At 41.4% G+C, this 18,629-nt stretch overlaps 2 protein-coding genes across 3 annotated transcripts; one reads left to right on the forward strand and one right to left on the reverse strand.

The window, feature by feature from the left end:
* Positions 1-6: 6 nt before the first annotated feature.
* On the forward strand, positions 7-6,690 carry zgc:110339 (uncharacterized protein LOC550490 homolog). Its single transcript, XM_024282366.2, has 6 exons — positions 7-261; positions 3,208-3,259; positions 4,510-4,697; positions 5,991-6,143; positions 6,240-6,350; positions 6,468-6,690. The coding sequence occupies exons 1-6, from the start codon at positions 127-129 to the stop codon at positions 6,579-6,581; spliced, it is 753 nt and encodes a 250-aa protein (XP_024138134.1). The 5' UTR covers positions 7-126; the 3' UTR covers positions 6,582-6,690.
* Positions 6,691-8,611: 1,921 nt separating this feature from the next.
* gal (galanin/GMAP prepropeptide) lies at positions 8,612-17,600 on the reverse strand. 2 transcript variants are annotated; one of them, XM_024282266.2, is made up of 7 exons: positions 17,408-17,600; positions 17,254-17,334; positions 13,712-13,766; positions 13,436-13,507; positions 11,288-11,374; positions 9,141-9,212; positions 8,612-8,797 (listed from the first exon to the last, which is right to left on the reverse strand). In XM_024282266.2, the coding sequence occupies exons 1-7, from the start codon at positions 17,558-17,560 to the stop codon at positions 8,736-8,738; spliced, it is 582 nt and encodes a 193-aa protein (XP_024138034.2). In that variant the 5' UTR covers positions 17,561-17,600; the 3' UTR covers positions 8,612-8,735. The 2 variants fall into 2 exon arrangements, with proteins under 2 accessions (XP_024138034.2, XP_024138035.2); XM_024282267.2 differs by lacking the exon at positions 13,436-13,507 and having other exon boundaries at positions 17,408-17,584.
* Positions 17,601-18,629: the final 1,029 nt, after the last annotated feature.

Below are 18,629 nucleotides of genomic sequence, written 5' to 3' on the forward strand. Positions count from 1 at the left end.
TCCGTTCCACTGGAGGGCGGTGTCGAATCACTAAAAACATAAACAAACAAGAAGAAGAACATTTGAGAGTTTGGTAACCAGGCGAGCCGCGGGGCATCGAGCCTCCTCCAGCTACTGCAGGGCGGCATGGCTTCTTGGGGGTCGGTGCTGATCACCGGCTGCAGCAGGGGCATCGGCCTGCAGCTCGTCAAGCAGCTGTCTGAGAGCAGCAGCAGGCCGGCTGACATCATCGCCACGGCCCGGAACCCGGCCGCCTCCGCGGTAAGAACCCGGTTCCGACTTCTTCTCTTGAAGAACTCAGTTGTGACCATAGTTTGGGTCAGTTTGATCCGAGTCCAAACAAAACCAGATCTCCCTCAGAACCATTAACTGTAAAAAATACATTTATATACAGTCAATGTTCAGAACTGTTTGATCTATGCTTTTATAGACCATCAATGTTATAGACAGATTAAAATGGAAAGTCTGTCTTTAATAGATTTTTTATGAAAGTAAGTGCAGTCTTTTGCATTTAGATCGCTTTATTTTAGGATTAGCACGTTTTAGTTTACCTTTTTTTTAAACTAAATTTTATGAATCATTTTTCTTGAATTTCTGCTGAACTTGTTTTAGCCAGAATAAATTTCAATAGAAACTTCACTCAGGTTGGGCAATACATGGAATTTCTGTATTGATCCGATACCAAATAATCACCGATACATTTTTCTTGAAATGTTATATTACAGAAATATTCCGGAAATACCCTTTTTAGCTTATTTTTGTTAAATCACTGTATAATAAAATACAGGTCAGAGACTTTGGGAAAACAAAAAATGTTTATTAACTAATTACAGCAACCTGAACTGAACATACTATGTCACTTATAGAACATGTATATTAATATTGGCATATGCCAATAACAATAATAAGAAAACACTAGCAACTGCAAAATAACTAAAATAAAAAAAATTAGTACCTTAAATTATATTCTCAAAAAAGAAAGGCAGAAATAACATATCAAAGTCACTAGTAAAAACAGGAAACAAAAGCAACACTGTAAGAAATATAAAAATATAAACAACGCCTCAAAAATCCTGCCGGTGGTGCAAATAAGTTGCTCTTTAATGACTCCACTCTTCATTGAAGTAGGGAGGGGAGGAGCAAGGTTTGAGCAGCAGCAATAGAGAGAAGTAGGTGAGCTGTTTACACCGACAGACAATGATGTCAAATTGAGCAGTTTCCCTCAAAATTTGGGTGGGTACTTTCTCAAATTGGGCTATTTTTATCCAAAACTTCAGGGTATCGAGGTAACACACACAACAAAGACATCCTAAATGCAAAGCAACTACCACAAAAGGAGAACATATCATACATTTAATTAAGTTTCAAATTGTAATCAGTTTCTTAGATGTGAGACAGATGGTAAATCTTGCATTACTTAGCAGGTATTCTTCAGTAAATTGAGCATGTCTGTTTTGTCATGAGATAGACATGTCTGCTCCTGGCTGCTAATGTCTTCAGCTGTGGAAAAGGTTCGTTGTAACGGGGGGAGGATGTTTTCATTCAAAAATACCTTTATGCCAGGGGTCTACAACCTGCAGCTCCAGATCCACATGTGGATTTTTTGTCTCTCCATTCTGGCTCCTTGACCAAACATAAAATAAGTCATGGAGACTGCTGCCCCAACTATGTCGACCGTCAGAGTCAGCAGCTCCCTGCTAACCAAAACTAGTTAAAGAAAACAAATGACAAAGTCCACAAACTAAGACTACCAAGGTCCAACCTCAAACTAAAACAACAAAACCCAGCAGTGTACGACTGCTCAGGAATAAAAATAATAAAATAGCATTTTTTTAAAAGTAAGAATTACTTAATTAGCATTTATTTAGATTAGTTACATATATAAATTGATGTCTGATGTGCACATAGATGATAAACTATGTAGGTTTTTACATCCTGTTGACCTGAAGACATCTTGTTTACTCAACTCTACCTCCAGAATGAACAGATTTAATATGCAAAGCAAAACTTTAATCTATTATGAGTTGTGCTGCACAACATTGGTAATAACAAAAAATCAAATTTTGAGAGATGGTAGTTTTTTTTTTATATTTTTGCTTTTGTTCGTGCTAAAAAATAGACATTTTTCATATTTATTATTGACAAAATGAAAGTCATAAATGCAAATCCAAATTTCTAAAGACTAAAGGAAGACTACGCGGCTCCTTCAAGGTTTTTATCAGTAGAAATCGAGCCCAAATGGCTCTTTTACTGTTAAAGGTTGCCGACTCCTGTTCTATATCAAATCAAAAATCGTTGAAAGACGTTCTTTCTGGAAGTGGTCTGTCGGAATCCTCTGTGGTGCTGCTGACAGTCGCCTGGATCCTTCCTTTAGCTGCCATGTCCTCCACAGCAGACAGCTCCTCCAAGCTTTGGCCTCTTCTGTGTACACATTAAAACAAGTGAGGAATCCTAGAAAAACCCATAGGGTTAATACAGACATCTTTCAAATGGATGACGGGATGTGTCTCTACTTTCTTATGTGTTCTGTTGCAGCATGGAGTGTCCTCACATCAGCTCCTCCTCTTTATTCAAAGTGGTTCATGTCACAGTCCATCTAATGCATGAAGAGTTTCACCCCTGGATAACAAAGAAAACAACCTCTTATTCTATTATCTAATGAGATAATTCAGCTCGGATTTGGACTGAGTCACATGAAATGAAAGTTTCTGAAGGAAAATTGCACTTTTTTCACAAATGCTAATTATCTCAGATGAATGAAGCTGTAACAGACATGTAGTCTGCTTTCTCTAATGGTATAATTTATTCACACTACCTGTGTGACACAGATGATACATCTTAATTATGCATATGCATTAAAGGACGTAGACAAATGCAGGTATGATGGCTGTACTCTTAAACCAATTTGGTTTAAAACCATTGAATCGGTTCACTGAGGTCTTTGGGCTCCTCTGGCTTCTCCATATTAAACACAAAAGGCTCTTTGCTTCTTTGTCAGCATGAACTTTGTTAAAGAACCCAAAGTTTTGTTCTTTTCATGAGATTTTCATCGTGTTCCTGTCAGCTCTGCAGCTCCTCAATCACCAATGTTCACGGTCTGACGCTGAAGCTGGTGGATCTGATTCTCCTGATGTAAAGGGTTTTAGGGATTGTTCATGAAAATGTAACGTCTTTGATTCAGACTTTTATGTTTTTCTATTCATGCAGGCTCTACTAGAACTCTCCAGAACCCGCTCAGGTGTTCACGTCATCACACTGGGTGAGTGTGCACAGCCTCTTCTTACTCTTCCAACATTTAAAGGACTTGTTCTGATATCTCAGTGTTGTCCTAAAATAGTCAGCATTCATGTGAGCCCCCCTGCAGCCATGCTACCAGTGATTGGTTCCGTTCAGCGGAACAGCTCATCCAGCTTTTTCTGCTCGTTTCTCGAGGCAGGAGCCTGTTGAAAACGAACAAATTGTTCCTCCAGAGGGTTTCTAAGGGTCTCCACTTGAGTAGTACTTGCTTAAAGTGTTTTCACACATCTTATCTAGCAATTCACTCACACACAGGGGAGCGGCTAAGCAGCTCAAACTAACCCACCAGAGGCAGATAAGGATTCAGCGTCTGGCCAAAAATCACTTCAACGTGTGACCTTGGTCACTGGGAATGAAACCGCCAACCCTTCGATTGAGAGGGGTCGTGAGGTTGTGCTTTCCTCACGGGTTCAAAGAAGACAGTAGTTATGTCTCTTCATCTTGCGTTCATCTTTTAAAGACCGACTCCAGTCATCTTTTGATCTATTGTAGAATCGTTCCCAGTGGTCTTTTAGTTTTGACTATGCTGTTCCTGGCCAAAATTAAACATCTGCGTCATTTTCTAGAACAAAGTTTCTGCAGAGTGGCAGGACTTCATTAGGAACACACATCTAACTGTTGGTGTGGAGCAAGCCCACCTCCACTTCCCATCACCTAACTATTTACATGATCTCCCACCAGCTTACAGCTCCTCACAACCCCAACCTAACTTTAGCCGCCAAAATGCCGAGCAATATTTGAACTATCCAGCCTTACAAATATGATTCAGATCCCAGCTCAGACAAGGAAAACAAAGACGTTCATGGATCTATTTTGTCTACAAGTGGATGCAGAATGGAACAGAGCGTGGAGCCTGTGGCCCGCCAGTTCTAGTTTGTACAGAACAACTACAAGCTTTTTCATCTGTTCAAGATTCACAACGATTAGAATAAAGAAATTCAATGAAATAGAATTTTAATCGTAATTTTGATTTTAGTGTGGATGTTTATTTAGTAATTGCATAATGAACTCAAACTAAAGTCAAAGTGAACCAAATTAAGCCTAGCTTACCTACTGAACCGAGTCAGATCAAAGGAAACTTGTCGTTCAGCTGAAGACATGTTGAAAGAAGAGCTTTTCTTTTTTCTTTATTCTTTTTTTTACTTCTCTCCTCTGCAGTTGCTATAGATGCATCATTGCTCGGATTATACCGTATGTAAACTTTTTTTCCAGATGTTTGCAGTGAACAGAGCATCAGCTCAGCCCTGGGAGAGGTTCAGTCTATTGTGGGAAACCAAGGACTCAACTGTCTGATCAACAACGCTGCTGTTGGATCCTCCAGTAGTCTCCAGAGTGTGACCCGGGAAACCATGATGAGAACTTTCGAGGTCAACACTGTTGCCCCGCTCTTCGTTACAAAGGTTCGTGTTTCTGTGCTAAAACTGTGTCACTCACGTAGTTGATGAGGAGACATAAGACGGCCTCGTTACTACCATTTGACTGTGAGGATGACATCTGCAACACTTTAACAGGGTTCCTGACGGGTCTTAAAAAGTTTGAAAAACCTTATATTGGAAAATTTTGAAATAAGGACTTCAAAAGCATTTAAAAAGTCTTGAATTTTGATATCTTGGTCTTAAAAATTGTGCCGCTTGAAACTTTTTCTTTTATTTTTTTAAGTTTTATTTTTTGACCACAATTGTGTAAGTAAAGCGCGTTTATGAACATGCTGGATACCAACCGCTGATTAAAACAGTTCTTATTTTTCTTCCTCGTCTTCTTAAGATGACCCCACTTTTAATGTAAACATGTCTAGGAAAGCACAAGGCTGGAGATGCACCTGCTTCTCCCTACGACCCTTCAGGGGCTCGGACAAGCCAAAAACCTGCAGTATCCGTACAGATCAACCCCCACCCCGTACGTCAAAAAGTGACGCGGAAGGTATGGAGGGATTTTTGTCCCACCACATTGCAAGCAAAAGTCACAGTTTTGAGATCAAAATTTTCTAAATTGCAAATAAAATAATTAATATTTGCTTTGAAAAATTGTATTTTTGCTTTGCAAACTTTTTCTTTGCTTGCAAAAACACGCTGGTTGCTACACTAACATGAATAAATACAGAACCCTGATGTATATTTGAGCTTTGCTGCTCCTTCTGAGTTCTATTGGAAAAGAAACGGGACAGAACGGTTGAAGACTGTAGAACTCTGACCGAACAGCGCCGATGCAAAGAAGTCCACTTCGGTCCCCTTAGCACAGCAATGCCAGGCAGAGACACCTGATTGGATAGAATCTAGACAAATCAGCAGGCTGTGTGGGGTGGCTCAAATGCTGAGAGAAAAAGTTGAACGCAAAGCCAAAGATGAGTGAAAGCAAGAAGAGGCACTACGCATCTAAATACGTTTGTTCGCAATTTTTGTTGCAAACGCAAAAAAAATAATTTGCAAGCAAAGAAAAAGTTTGCAAAGCAAACATATATTTTTTCAAAGAAGTATTAAATATTTTACTTGCAACACATGACATTTTGTTAGAAAATTTTGATCTCAAAACTGTGGCTTTTGCTTGCACCATATTGGTGGCACAAAAATCCCTCCATGGGAAGGGGCCTTAACCAAACATCAGTGTGTGACGACTTGGGGATGAGAATCTGTCGCTCCAACACACTCAGTCGTTTTCTTGTTTCTTGTCAGTAGTGAAGTCACTCTTGCTTGCAGGCGTTTCTGCCACTGCTGCAGATCGCTGCAGCCCGCTCTGCTGGGATGGGGGTCCACAGAGCCGCTGTCATCAACATCTCCTCCATCCTCGGTTCAATCTCGAACTGTGGAGACAGCACCACCTTCAGAAACTACGCCTATGGAACCTCCAAGGTCAGAATGTTGACACCTGCATCTGAGTGTGGCCTTAGGTGGGTCCCATTCCTGACTGGGATGAGAGGATCTTCATGTCCTGTTGGTTTTTCTCAGGCAGCTTTAAACATGGTGAGCCGGTGTCTGGCTGCAGATCTGGGACCTCTGGGGATCCTGTGTGTGTCTCTACATCCTGGCTGGGTGAAGACGGACATGGGGGGGCCTCGTGTGGGTATTCAGTGTGGCTTTAGATTGAAGAGCCACATCATCTGAGCCATACAAGAGCAGAATGTATAGTAAAACAGGAAAACGTGGTTTAATCATGGGTGTGTGTTTCTGTTTCAGGCCGACTTAACCGTAGAAGAAAGTGTGTCTGGAATTCTATCTACCCTCTCCAGTTTCACGGAGCAGGACCATGGCGGTTTTAAGGACTACCGTGGACAGACGTTACCGTGGTAAAATTCAACATGGGACATTGATGATGATGGTATCCAACTAATAAGCCTGAGTCTTGGAATGTTTCTGAAAAAGGGTAGCACAATAAATCTAAATTGGTAAGATTTGTAAATGAGTCCTTTTTGTGTGGAGTTTATGTTGTTAATGTGAGAATTTTTTTTTCTGTAATAATATGTAAGATCAGGAATGAGAAGAAACATAATTTACTCTTAAAAGTAAGACAATAATCGAGACAGCCCCAAATAACAAACATCAACCATGTCAATAGTGAGTATTTCCACCATTTACTCCAATGACAACTTGACAGAGACGTCTCATTCCCCTCGCTAGACTCATGATGCTGTTCTGAAGTGTTCCACTCTTCCATAAGTCCTTCATGCAGTTCTACCAGGTCCCCTGAGGATGTGATACGATTGTCCAATATCTGGTTCAGCTGGTCCCAGACTTGCTCTATGGGGTTCTGGTCCTGGGACATTGCTGGCTATACCATTTGAGACATTTCCACTTCCGGAAGTCCAGCTGTGACACCATGTGGTGGGGCATTACCATCCATGAACAGAAAGTTGGGGGTGTTCCAGTGGAATTATGGGATGGTGGTGGTTCTATGATGTCTGTGTGGTAAGAATCTGCAGTGACTGGATCATCTACAATAACCAACTCGGTTTTACTCTGTCTGGTGATGCCTACCCAGACTCCTCCACCAAAGCCTACCCTGGGGACCATGTTGACCTCGACGTATTGTTCACCTCGCCTTCTCCAGCAACGGCGACGACCACCATTTCAGTGCAAAGTGGCCCGACACTCATCAGTGAACAGGATGGTAGACCATTGCTGCATTGTCCAGGTCACATGGTCTTGCGTCCACTACAAACGTTCATGGCGTTGTCTTGGTGTCAGTGGAGTCACCTTCAACGGTGGTCTGTCATTCAAGTCAAAGCGATGGAGTCGGTTGTGAATAGTTTGTCTAGAAATCCTAGAGCTCTCACATCTGGTAAATGGGCTACAGCTGTGTGGAGTTTGCTAAACCATGTCTGAGGTCAGAGGTCTTCAGATTCTGGTCATGGTTGTGATCCGTCACCATCAGGGCTCCACAAACTATGTTCCGTGTCTTGGTACAAGTCTGTTGATGACACTTTGAGACTCACCAAGTTAATGTTAAGTAATGTTTATTTATTGTGGAGAGTTCTACAAAAACATTGGTAATCATGTCTCCATGTTTGGGTTTATATGATTATTATTAAAAGATTTTCCTGGTACAGGGGGCTGTGTCTGTAAGACAGCTGCTTCTGCGGTGTTTCTGTGTCTCTGTGGCTGAGCTTGAAGGCTTACTGTCTCGTAATAACCTGAGGGTGGAAAAAATAAAATTAGGAGACCTTTTTCCTTTTTTTTTTTTAAGTCTTGATTAGGCTAGCGCCGGCAGCCTCTTTGGACTAGTATTCTACCCAATGCTCGAGTCGCTGAAAACGTCACGTGCCCAAAGCTGAGTTCCTGATTGGCAGATGCGACACGGTAACCTGTCAAACGTTAGATATTTAAATTTGGCTGTGCCACCCAATTCGCGCCTTCTTGCACTGGCAAACCTTCACGCCGCGCCTATTGCTCAAATCACGCCGGGGGACTTCAGATCGCCTTGTTGCGTCTGTTCCATTGACTTAACATTGAAACTGGCCGCCTCCAACAAGAGAATTGCGTTCGGTGTGAATACACCTTTTGAGAGGGGGGGTTTCTGGTTGTCAGTTGGGTGGGCTGATTTATGACATCGTCACTCTTCTTTGTCCCGCCCTTGTTTGGAATGTTATCGAAGTGGGTGGAGCTACAGCAGTCAATGTGCCCATCTTAGTTCATACTTTATCGTCATTTTCCAGAGCTGTATGAGTCAGCGTTGACATGTCTGTGGTCATATCAGTACCACCATCGTCTCAGCGATTCCTGATGAAGAGGGCCATCAGTATCTGTGTAATGTCTGTCTCCAATGAAAGTTTGCTGAAGAGAATGTTTGTGCAGCTTCATGTGTTCACAGTCAGCACACCGACTATGGAGGACATACAAGTTTATTTACACAGATAACAAATATCCCACAAATATTTTTGAGGAACATCAGACACTCGATGGATTTAAAGTCATGTGAATAAGGGCGTGGAGAGACGGACAGTCAAGCTAGGGGTTGGTCATTTCGTCTGATGTGACAGAAGGAGGCAGGTTTTCCAAAGCTCCCATTTCTGAAAGACAGCAGAGAACACCAGACGTCATTGGGATTGACACACAGAACATCATGAGGGATGAAAGTATGCACTCTAGAAATGAGGCACACACCATGTTTTCAGCAGCTTGACCTCTGATGTCAAACTTTGACAGTCCTGCCTAAGAGTCATTCCACTTCAGATAGATGTTTTAAAAATCAGATCATTTTAAAAACATTTTTCTCCCAAACTTTTGTTACCCTAAAACTCAGAATCTAATTCTAAAATGTCTTCCGAGATTGGAATGAGGATTGAGGATGAGTCTGGTGTCGAACCTGAATGAAGGGCTCAGAGATGGATTCAGATCCATTGAGAAACTCACCTTTGAGCTTGAGGTAGGACAGGAAATCCACCACGGTGTGGATGATGTCTTCATCTGCTATTCTCAGAGCGCCTGAGGGCGAAGGCACAGCAGATCAGTGTTCATCAGGAAGGAAGGAGACTGGAAATGTACCGCTGATGTGACGAGTTCACATCAAGATCATGACGTTCTTTAGGTTTCTCAAACATGGAGTCTAGTTCTAGTCTGAGATGCGCCTTGTAAAATCCTGCCTATCATAAACATTTTTTCTAATTTGAAGAAAAATCATCAAACAGCATCAGTCCATTGGTGTGTTTGTGGTTCTGAGCCTCTAAAAGAGGGAATTCTGGGAATTTGTGTTCGTTATTGTGTTGGGATGTTGTAGCACATGCTCTTTGACATGATCTCAACAGGATGAAGAAGAATGTGAACAGCATCTGTTGATGTGAGATGATGAAAAGACGAGACAAGTTTTCCTTAGAAACCCAGAGGCTAACAAAGCTGAAAGAAAATTATTCTCTCAAACTCAATCTTCAAAGTCTATTTTTTTTAGTAATACTGCATTATGCTTAATATTAGACTTTAGAGTCTAGATAGAATGATTAAACAGGTTGTTTTCTGACCATAGACATAAATATAAAAATACATGGCATGTAATTTGTCCCCCTATATTGAAACCTTAACGCCCAGGATGCCGGTCCCTGGGCAGCAGAGCCAATGTGGGCTAACTCAGGTGGGGCCCACATTTTCTGCCTCCTTTAAACCATATGGAGCCCACTTGGCCTTGCTGGTGGGAACCCGACCAAATGTGATGCAAACCTGAAACTACCAACTGTTGCATCTCGTCAAATGTCAACAGAAGGCAAGTGTTAAAAAGGAGTAAAATGTATTCCGTGTTTATGCTTTGCTTCTGGGCATGACGGAGGTAAAAGGGAAGAATTTTTGTTTTAAATTAAACTATTTTGCTTTTATTAGATATCAAATATAGACATTGGATTTGGGAAAACTCTTTTATTACGGCCTATTCGGTCATTGGACATGCAGGCAGAATCTTTGAAACTCCAAGTCCATTATCAACTCTAAATGCAGAGTTGGTTCTATATCATCAATAAATTAAAAAAAGCTTTGAACATCATTATTGGCTAATTTGTGTGTGAGAATATTTCGTATCTATTATTGGTAAAAACTGTTAGAGCAGATGGTCAGCCCCTCTGAAGCAACACGGGGCATAAGTGTTCAGTCCATTGGAAGTCTAAGCAGGAAGGTTGTCATTAAATAATTTTTTTCCAGCACATCTGAACAGGAATGCATTTTTTGCAAACACAGGATGGGGCGCAGTCACTACTTCGTCAGGCAAAGATCAACTGAAGGTAGAATTTAAAGAAACATCAAATACGGTTCATCTACTGTACAGCAGGGGTGTAAAACTCAATCGCACAAGGGGCCAAAATCCAAAACACACTATAGGTTGTGGGTTGGGCGGACAGGATAAACATTTATTGAACACTCTAAAATGAAATGTTTAAAAAACTGTGACTTTTTAACATATTTATTAAATATAGCATTACCTTTGATAATGCTAGTGTGAATGCTGTAAGCTGAATGTGGCAGGTGAAGATGCTAAAATTGATAGCTGAAAACACTGATAGCTGATAGCCAGCTAAAATATTAGCTACATGCCAAATTAGCCTAAAAAAATCTAGGTTAGCCAAAACAGCTAGCATGTAGCTGAAAAAAGAGCTAAACTTCAAAATAGCCTAAAATCTGAAGAAAAGCCTAAATTAGCCAAAACAGCTAACATATAGCTGAAATAGTAGCTTAACTCCAAAATAGCCTAAAAAATTCTTAGTAAATACTAAAATGGTCCATAAAGCTAGCAGAATGCCAATTTTAAAAATTTAAAACCGTAACTTTTTAACATAATTATGAATAATAAAAAGGTAGGAATATATCAACTTAAACTTTAAGTAACTTTCAATATTTTATTCATCATAAAAATAAATTTTGTAAAAAATGGAAAATTTTAGAAATAAACGCAAGATAACATCGGGCTGTTAACAACAATAAAATAAAATGATCTGGAGAGCCGGATAGAATTACCCAGAGGGCCGGAGCCGGCCCCCGGGCCTTGACTTTGACACATGTGGTCTACAGAGAGGTGCACCCACCTGGTCTGAAGTCCTCCTCCTGGCCCATGTCCCGTTTTCCAGCCAGACCCTGCTTGTCCCCGAGTGTCCTGTGTCCGTCTATTCCATCTGGACAGTGGGAAGTGACCACAGTCGCACACAGTCACACAAGCAGCACATCCAGCGGCGGGGTGCTGACTTTCCACATCTTTGTTCTCTGACAAACATCACTACTTCTAGTTGTTATTGGACAACATCTGCAATCGATTTGGGAGCGTGTGCAGAGCCCACTGTCAGAGCAGACACACACACAGCACACCTTCACCTTCCTCCTGCGTGAAGACTCAAGGACATTTCAACATGGGAGAAGTCAGCATGGCATTTCCTGTGTCAGTGCTTTGTTCAGATTCAAACGACCACCTGCAGGGCTTGGCTCACGGAATTGCAGCAGACTGACCGACAGAGAGCAAGCAGGACGGGGGCCTGAACCCAGAAATGATGGCAGGGACAGAAAGCAATCAGATGGAGGAGAGCAGGACGGAGAAGAAGCTGCTACCACTGATGGATGATCATTTCCTGACCAACGTGAGCTGCACACATGGACCTGAACTTCCTGAGAACCTGTGCTTTGTCAAAGTTTCTTCTTCAGCTTTCAGAGCAGCACTTCACCGTAGGAGTACTCAGGGGAGAAGCGCCTGACTCACCCTGAAGTGATGCTCGAGTGTGAAGCCCAGGTGATCAGGAACAAGATGACCCCATAACAGAGCATGGTGAAGCTGCTCCCTGACTCTCATCACCTGTGACTGATGAGTGGAACCGAGCATGAAAACAGCCACGATGCACCAGATCGATTGGGATTAATGAGGAGGAAAGCCGTCCTGCTGCACATATGATCTACAAACAAGCTCATTTGTTGGTCTCTAAATCCATAAATAGGATTTTCATAACTAGGTTGTTTATTCATAGCAGTTCTACAGGATATTTTTGATCTAATTCAACTGGATTCAACTTTGATGATCAGAGTTTTGCAGTTTTACCATTTAATGCACATATTAAAAAACATTTATTCAATGTTTGTACATTGTAAGTTTGTATGTTTGCTTCAAATCTGCAGGTTTGTGTGCAGCTGTCCTGCAGAAGGGCTGCTGTGTGATCAAACTGGAGCCCCTGTGTCAAAGTCAAGACCCGGGGGCCGGATCTGGCCCTCCGGGTAATTCTGTCCGGCCCTCCAGATCATTTTATTTTATTGTTATTAATGACCTGATGTTATCCAACTTGTATAATTTGACCAAATATATTTTTATAGAGAGTAAAATGTTGAAAGTTATTTAAGGTTTAAGTTGATTTATTCTGGAATAATATTGAATTATGTTAAAAAGTTACAGTTTTAAAAATTGTCATTCTGCTAGCTTTTTGGAGTATTTTGACTTTTTTTTAGGCTATTTTGGAGTTTAGCTAATATTTCAGCAACATGTTACCTGTTATGGCTAATTTATCCTTTTTTTGTTTGTTTTTTAGGCTGTTTCGGAGTTTAGCTAATATGTCAGCTACATGCTAGCGGTTTTGGCTAATTTTGGCTTCTTTTTTGTTAAGTTTTTTAGGCTGTTTTGAAGTTAGGCTAATAGTTACACACTAGCTGCTTTGGTTATTTTAGGCTTTTTTTTTAGTTTTGAAGTTTGGCTGTTTTTTCAGCTACATGCTAGCTGTTTTGGCTAACCTACATTTTTTAGACTAATTTGGCATATAGCTAATATTTCAGCATCTTCAGCTATCATCATTAGCATCTTCAGCAGCTAAATTCAGCTTACAGCATTCACACCAGCATTATCGCAGGTAATGCTATATATCTAGTTCATAATTATTATTAAAAGGTTACAGCTTTAAAGTTTAAAAATAGTTTTGCTGTGTTTAATAAATGTCCGCCACGCGACCATAAGATGTTTTGGATTTTGACCTCCTGTGCGATTGAATTCAACACTCCTGGTCTGGAGTCAGACTAAGCCGCTCTTTCCTGCATCATAGACATGTCCACTTTGTTGCCATAATGCAGACATACAGCAATAGGATGACGGTGGCGGAGAGGAGCAGCATGACGGCAAGAAAAAGAAGCAGCTACAGGTGGAATGTTTGCAGAAAGCAATTCCTGCTCTGACACCAAGGCCCTGCAGCGGCAGTATGTTTCCATCTTACATGGAGTGACCAGCTCGTCTCTGCCTCTGGCACTGGGGGAATCCTTTATCTGAATTAGGTGATCAATACGACCTGAAACACAGGATGAGGCAGGGGCAACCTTTACCTGGACTCCACACACACACACAGCGTTCACACAGCATGTCCTCTGATGAAGCACCAGACAGACACATCTAACACCAGCACGGGTCACAGCAGCACTTTCAGCAAAACCAGCTTCAAGCAGGCGTGCATGTGCGTGCACGTGTCAGAGTGCGGAGTGGGGGTTGTACTTACGGGGGCCTAACAGGTATCCAGCACTGTTCAGGGTCCAGCCTCGCTTCTCCTTTGCCTGCAGACACACAAAGACTGACAGGTTCTGTGTCTGAGCTGCTGCTGTCTCAAAACCCAAACGTTCACGGTGAACTCAAAGGCAGCACGGGATGAGAAACTGTTAACTGCTGACAGTGAAGGGGACATCCGCCTTCCTTCAGAGACTGCAATATCCTCAGTCGACCATCAGATGTCCCTCTTTGTTAAAGTAAAGAGCTGATGCTTCAAACGTTTTGGCAAAATTAGAAATAAAATCCTGAAATTTTGGAAATTTTTTCACCAGTTTGATTCTGTATCAGATGTTTCCTTCTGATAGAAACTTAAAAATGTAGAGTCAGCCTCATTTACAGACAGCTGAATGGATGGTATTGATGGATGAGCAGTTAGAGGGTCACGTTGAAGTTCACTTTTCCTCTATGTGATGCAGATGAAGTTAAGGCTGACAGACACCAGCTTCTTCAACAGAAAAATGAGGTGAGAGCAGCTATAACAGCAGGACAGAATATCACCTTCCACATAAGAAGTACCCACTGGTCCCAGAAAGCTAAAATCCCATAGACTTCAACTGAGAAATAAACAGCTGTTACTCAGTCATTCTGTTTGTGCGAATAACCATTCTTGCTCTGGTCCCTCTTTAACATGTTCTTGATCATCCTAATTTTTTCTCATTATATTTTTCACAAGTTATTCAAGCTATAAACTGACCAATCAGATACCTCAGTAAAAGCATGTGGTGCCTGTTGGCTCCGCCTGGAACGTTTGATTGACAGATTCTCCCCGAGTCCCTTTCAGTGGAAGGGGTGTGACTTTCCAACAAGCTCGCTCCTGATTAGCAAGAGTGGTTGCCATAGGAGCGAAGACTCAGACTGACTCGGATCAATCACTTCTTACAAATGTCGTCTGGTTCCATCCATCCATCCATTTTCTTAACCGCTGTGTCCCTTTCGGGGTCGCGGGGTGCTGGAGCCTATCCCAGCTGCTGATGGGCGAAGGCGGGGTTCACCCTGGACAGGTCGCCAGTCTGTCGCAGGGCCTCAATCACACACATATTCACTCTCACATTCACACCTAGGGACAATTTAGAGTCACCAATTAACCTATGAAGCATGTTTTTGGACGGTGGGAGGAAGCCGGAGTCCCCGGTGAAAACCCACGCATGCACGGGGAGAACATGCAAACTCCACACAGAAAGGTCCCAGCCGGGAGTCGAACCGGGGCCTTCTTGCTGTGAGGCAAGAGCGCTAACCACTGCGCCACCGTGCAGCCCGTCGTCTGGTTCCAAAATGGCAAAGTCCATACTGCGGCAAAATGGCGACTGAACTGATTTCATTTTGTTGAAACCAGAAGTAAGGCATTTTCTGTGACATCCATGTCTCTATATGTCAATGGTTTGGACCAAGAAAAAGAACTGATGAACTCTGGACTCTGGGGCGGTTCACTTCAGTGTGAATGCAGATGGACTTTTACCAAAACAAAAAGAGGAGGAGAGCCAAAGGGAGGAGGTGCTGTGAACTCTGCATGTTTGGAGGATGAAAAACAGCAACAGTGTAAGTATGAAGAAGCAGGAACCATGAAGACGTTTGGGAGTGTCTGCTGGGTAAAGAGGAGTAATGAGGAGCTTCTCCATGAATGAGAGTCAGAGGAGGAGCAGGATGGACCGCTCTTCTCCTTCATGCTGTTTCCTATCCTGCTCAGATTTTCTACACATTTTCATGCTACATTTTATTTCACTTTGTATCAAGCTATACATTTATAGCTTTTGAGTTATTTTTTTTTAAATTATGGGTATTTAAAAAATTAACTTTTTGTGGTTTGACCCAAGCTTAAGCACACTTTACTGTATGATTATTATGATATACCCTCATGTCACCTCAGATCAACCTTCTACCAACAGTAAAATAACAACCATAAAGTTTACTGAAGCTTTAAAAACTTTATCAGCAAATTAATTTACAAAAAAAGAAATGTACTTTTTTCTAAAAAAAAAAAAATAAAATTGTATGAAAAAACTGGATCCCTGTTCGCAAGGCCGGCCCTGGGGAGACGAAACGAATATCACTGCATGCACAAAGGAAACACTGTAGCTGTCTGCAATATGTTAAAATATGTATTTGTTTAATTTAAATTCTCGAGAATTAAATACTAATTAAATAATAATCACATGAAACATGTTTAGCATAGAAACACTTCACCCTGGCCAGGATGCGACACCACGCTAACATTTGGTGCATTTAACTCGGGATGGTAGGTTTTTTTGACAGGCATGTCCAGTGTTTAAGGTCTAAAGAATTCCATTGTTAAGGGTTTGAAAAGAGGAAAAGACAAAAAAAAAAAAAAAACTAGATCACCATTTAGATTCTCCTTTTACGATCAAAAACAGTAGTATTTTTCAACCAAAATGGGGGTGGGGGGTTACTTTCCAAGCAAAACTCTGATTTGAGTCTGTTTTTTCCTCCTGTTCCTTCCTTTTTTGACCTTAACCTGTCGCTGATGGGTTGTTTAGCTGCCTTTTCATCCTTAAAGTTTTAAAGAATCACTAACAGACACCCCCCCCACCCCAATTATTGATTATGTCAAACTTTTGAGTTATTTTATTCATGATTTTACTTATTAACTTTCATTGCAATCACAGCAGATGGTGCACCAGGCGAACGCCTAGGACGCCTATGCCTTTTGATGTTAGGCTTTATGTTGTGAACGCTAAATTAAATTTGAGCAAGATGTTGTCGAGGCCAGAATGTATGGATTTCTCTAGTTTTGTACGAGTTCAAATCCAACACTACTCTTCTCATCTTTGGAGATTTTTGTTTCAATCTCAGCATCAATATTACAAAGATTTTCTAAAGTGAAGAAAATCAAAAGGTTAAATGAATCTAATTCAGTTGAAGATGCACGTGTTTGGTGTTTTTTGTGTTGCCATTCACAAGTCTCTCTTATTAGTCTTTGAGTGTTATAATAAAATAACATAGCAAGTTATGGAAGACATCTTCAAAATTAAAAAAGGAGAACCAGTAATATATTTATCTAAAGGCTGATAAAGTAAAACAATAAAAATGTAGAAGTTAAACTTTCTTTTGAGGAAAAACTATTCTTGACAAGAACTTTTTGAATATTTTCTTTATCACAGATTTTCTTTTTTTTATTAAAGCTTTAATATCAGTCTGAATCATTGCAGCATTTCCTCTTCATCATCGTGTCATCAGCAAGTTAGTATGGAGAGAAAATAGTCTCACTGGAATAATGCATGTTTTAAAGATTTAGACTTTTATATGAATTATCTGTTTAAGAAAGTGCAAAAATGTCAAGTTTTTGCACTTTTTTTTATATTCCCCACATTAATTTGCTTTTATTTTTATTTTAAACCTGACCACAGTTAAACTAATACGACGTTAACATGTTTCCTCGTCTTCTTTCTGTTGTTTTTCTCAGTCTTTGAACTTTTATTTATCATGCCCAGAACCTGCTGGTTCCGGACAGTGACCCGTGAGTGCGCGTGTGCTCCTTACCGCGATAACCAGCCCGATGCTCTCCGACAGCGCCGCGCAGAAGATGAGCGACGCGCAGAGAATCCCGACGCACTTGTGCATCTGAGGAGCGCAAGAAGAAGCAGATGAGCTGGAAGCCGGTCTGTAGGTGAGCGGACCGCCGGAACCGCCTTACCTTTTCAGCGTGAGTGTCAGCGGCGGGAGTTGGCTGCAGCAGAACTTGTGCGCTCTGGTTTGGACTCTCCGCGCGCAGCGCCTGGCTTTTATGCGCGACCCCGCTGCTACCTGCTGCCGTCAGCAGCCCTCCACCCCCCACCCCTGCGGACATGACGGGCAGGTCACGAACAAGGGACTCAATGCATCACCCCCCCTCCCAAATTCAATTTGACAAACATCAGATCTCCTCGTCTGCTGCTCCAAGCTCAATGGAGCCGCGTTCATCAATGACGGTCCGGAGAACACCGGGCCATTGATCAGCTGGAGCTTTACTGGGTTCAGACTGTCTGATTCTGCAGCTATCATGACCCAGAGGTGTGGAGAGGGGTCTCCTTCACAAAACCTCTCTTTTCTCCATCATGAAAGTTTAGGTTTATCCTTTTTTTAAGGGCCTAAACCTCTGGGTCAGGTTCAGAATCTCAATGGTGAACAAGTTCTGCAAGATACGCCCATATTATTGCACTTCTACCCTCGTACTTCACAGTTGGTGTTTCTGCAGAATCCTGTATTTCTATTTCTCCTGGGTTCTTCTGTCTGATATGAAAGCTTGGCAGCTTTCTATTTTAATTCCACAAAGACAGTTTTTAATCATTTTTTATGACCTTTGACCTTGTCTGAATCTGTTTCATCTCATCTCTTACATTATTTTTTGCCACCTTCATTTTCATTATTATTATTTTTTTCTCCAAAGCTGCCTGAGTCCTGGTTGAGATCTCGTTGACCTCAGAGGTGTTTGCTCCATCACACATTTTTAGTTTTTGTCCTTTATTGAGCTTTTTACATTTTTTCAGTTCAATTTTCCTGTTACACCGGTGAGGAGCTCAGATGGTGTTTGTTTCTAATCATCACATGTCCTCTCCACGTCTCTGTTGGTGGACATACACTGGAAGAAAACATCAACACAACACCTATGTTTTTGTTCCCATCTTTTATGAAATGAACTCAAAGATCTGAAACATTTTCTACAAACACCAAATAACCATTTTTAAAAATATTGTTCATGCAGAGAAATGGACTCCAGTGTCTGTATCACTGCGATTCTGCGAGCATGCATGAGTGGCAGATTTTCCAACTTTTAGCCGTGATATGCCGTCAAATCCTGTGGGACCGGACCTTTACGCATTTCTTTTATGAGCCGCAGAGCGTTCATAATTTGATATAAATCCAATTAGTTATTTGGT

Source organism: Oryzias melastigma, linkage group LG6, assembly GCF_002922805.2.
Source record: "Oryzias melastigma strain HK-1 linkage group LG6, ASM292280v2, whole genome shotgun sequence".
NCBI lineage: Eukaryota > Metazoa > Chordata > Actinopteri > Beloniformes > Adrianichthyidae > Oryzias > Oryzias melastigma.

Coding starts and splice junctions, on each gene's coding strand:
- gal (XM_024282266.2), bottom strand. CDS start 17,560: ATGTCCGCAGGGGTGGGGGGTGGAGGGCTGCTGACGGCAGCAGGTAGC. Junction 11,375..13,435: donor AGACGAGCTGGTCACTCCAT/GTAAGATGGAAA, acceptor CCCACTGTCCAG/ATGGAATAGACGGACACAGG. Junction 9,213..11,287: donor GGAGGAGGACTTCAGACCAG/GTGGGTGCACCT, acceptor CTTCGCCCTCAG/GCGCTCTGAGAATAGCAGAT.
- zgc:110339 (XM_024282366.2), top strand. CDS start 127: ATGGCTTCTTGGGGGTCGGTGCTGATCACCGGCTGCAGCAGGGGCATC. Junction 3,260..4,509: donor TGTTCACGTCATCACACTGG/GTGAGTGTGCAC, acceptor CTTTTTTTCCAG/ATGTTTGCAGTGAACAGAGC. Junction 6,351..6,467: donor CGGACATGGGGGGGCCTCGT/GTGGGTATTCAG, acceptor TTTCTGTTTCAG/GCCGACTTAACCGTAGAAGA.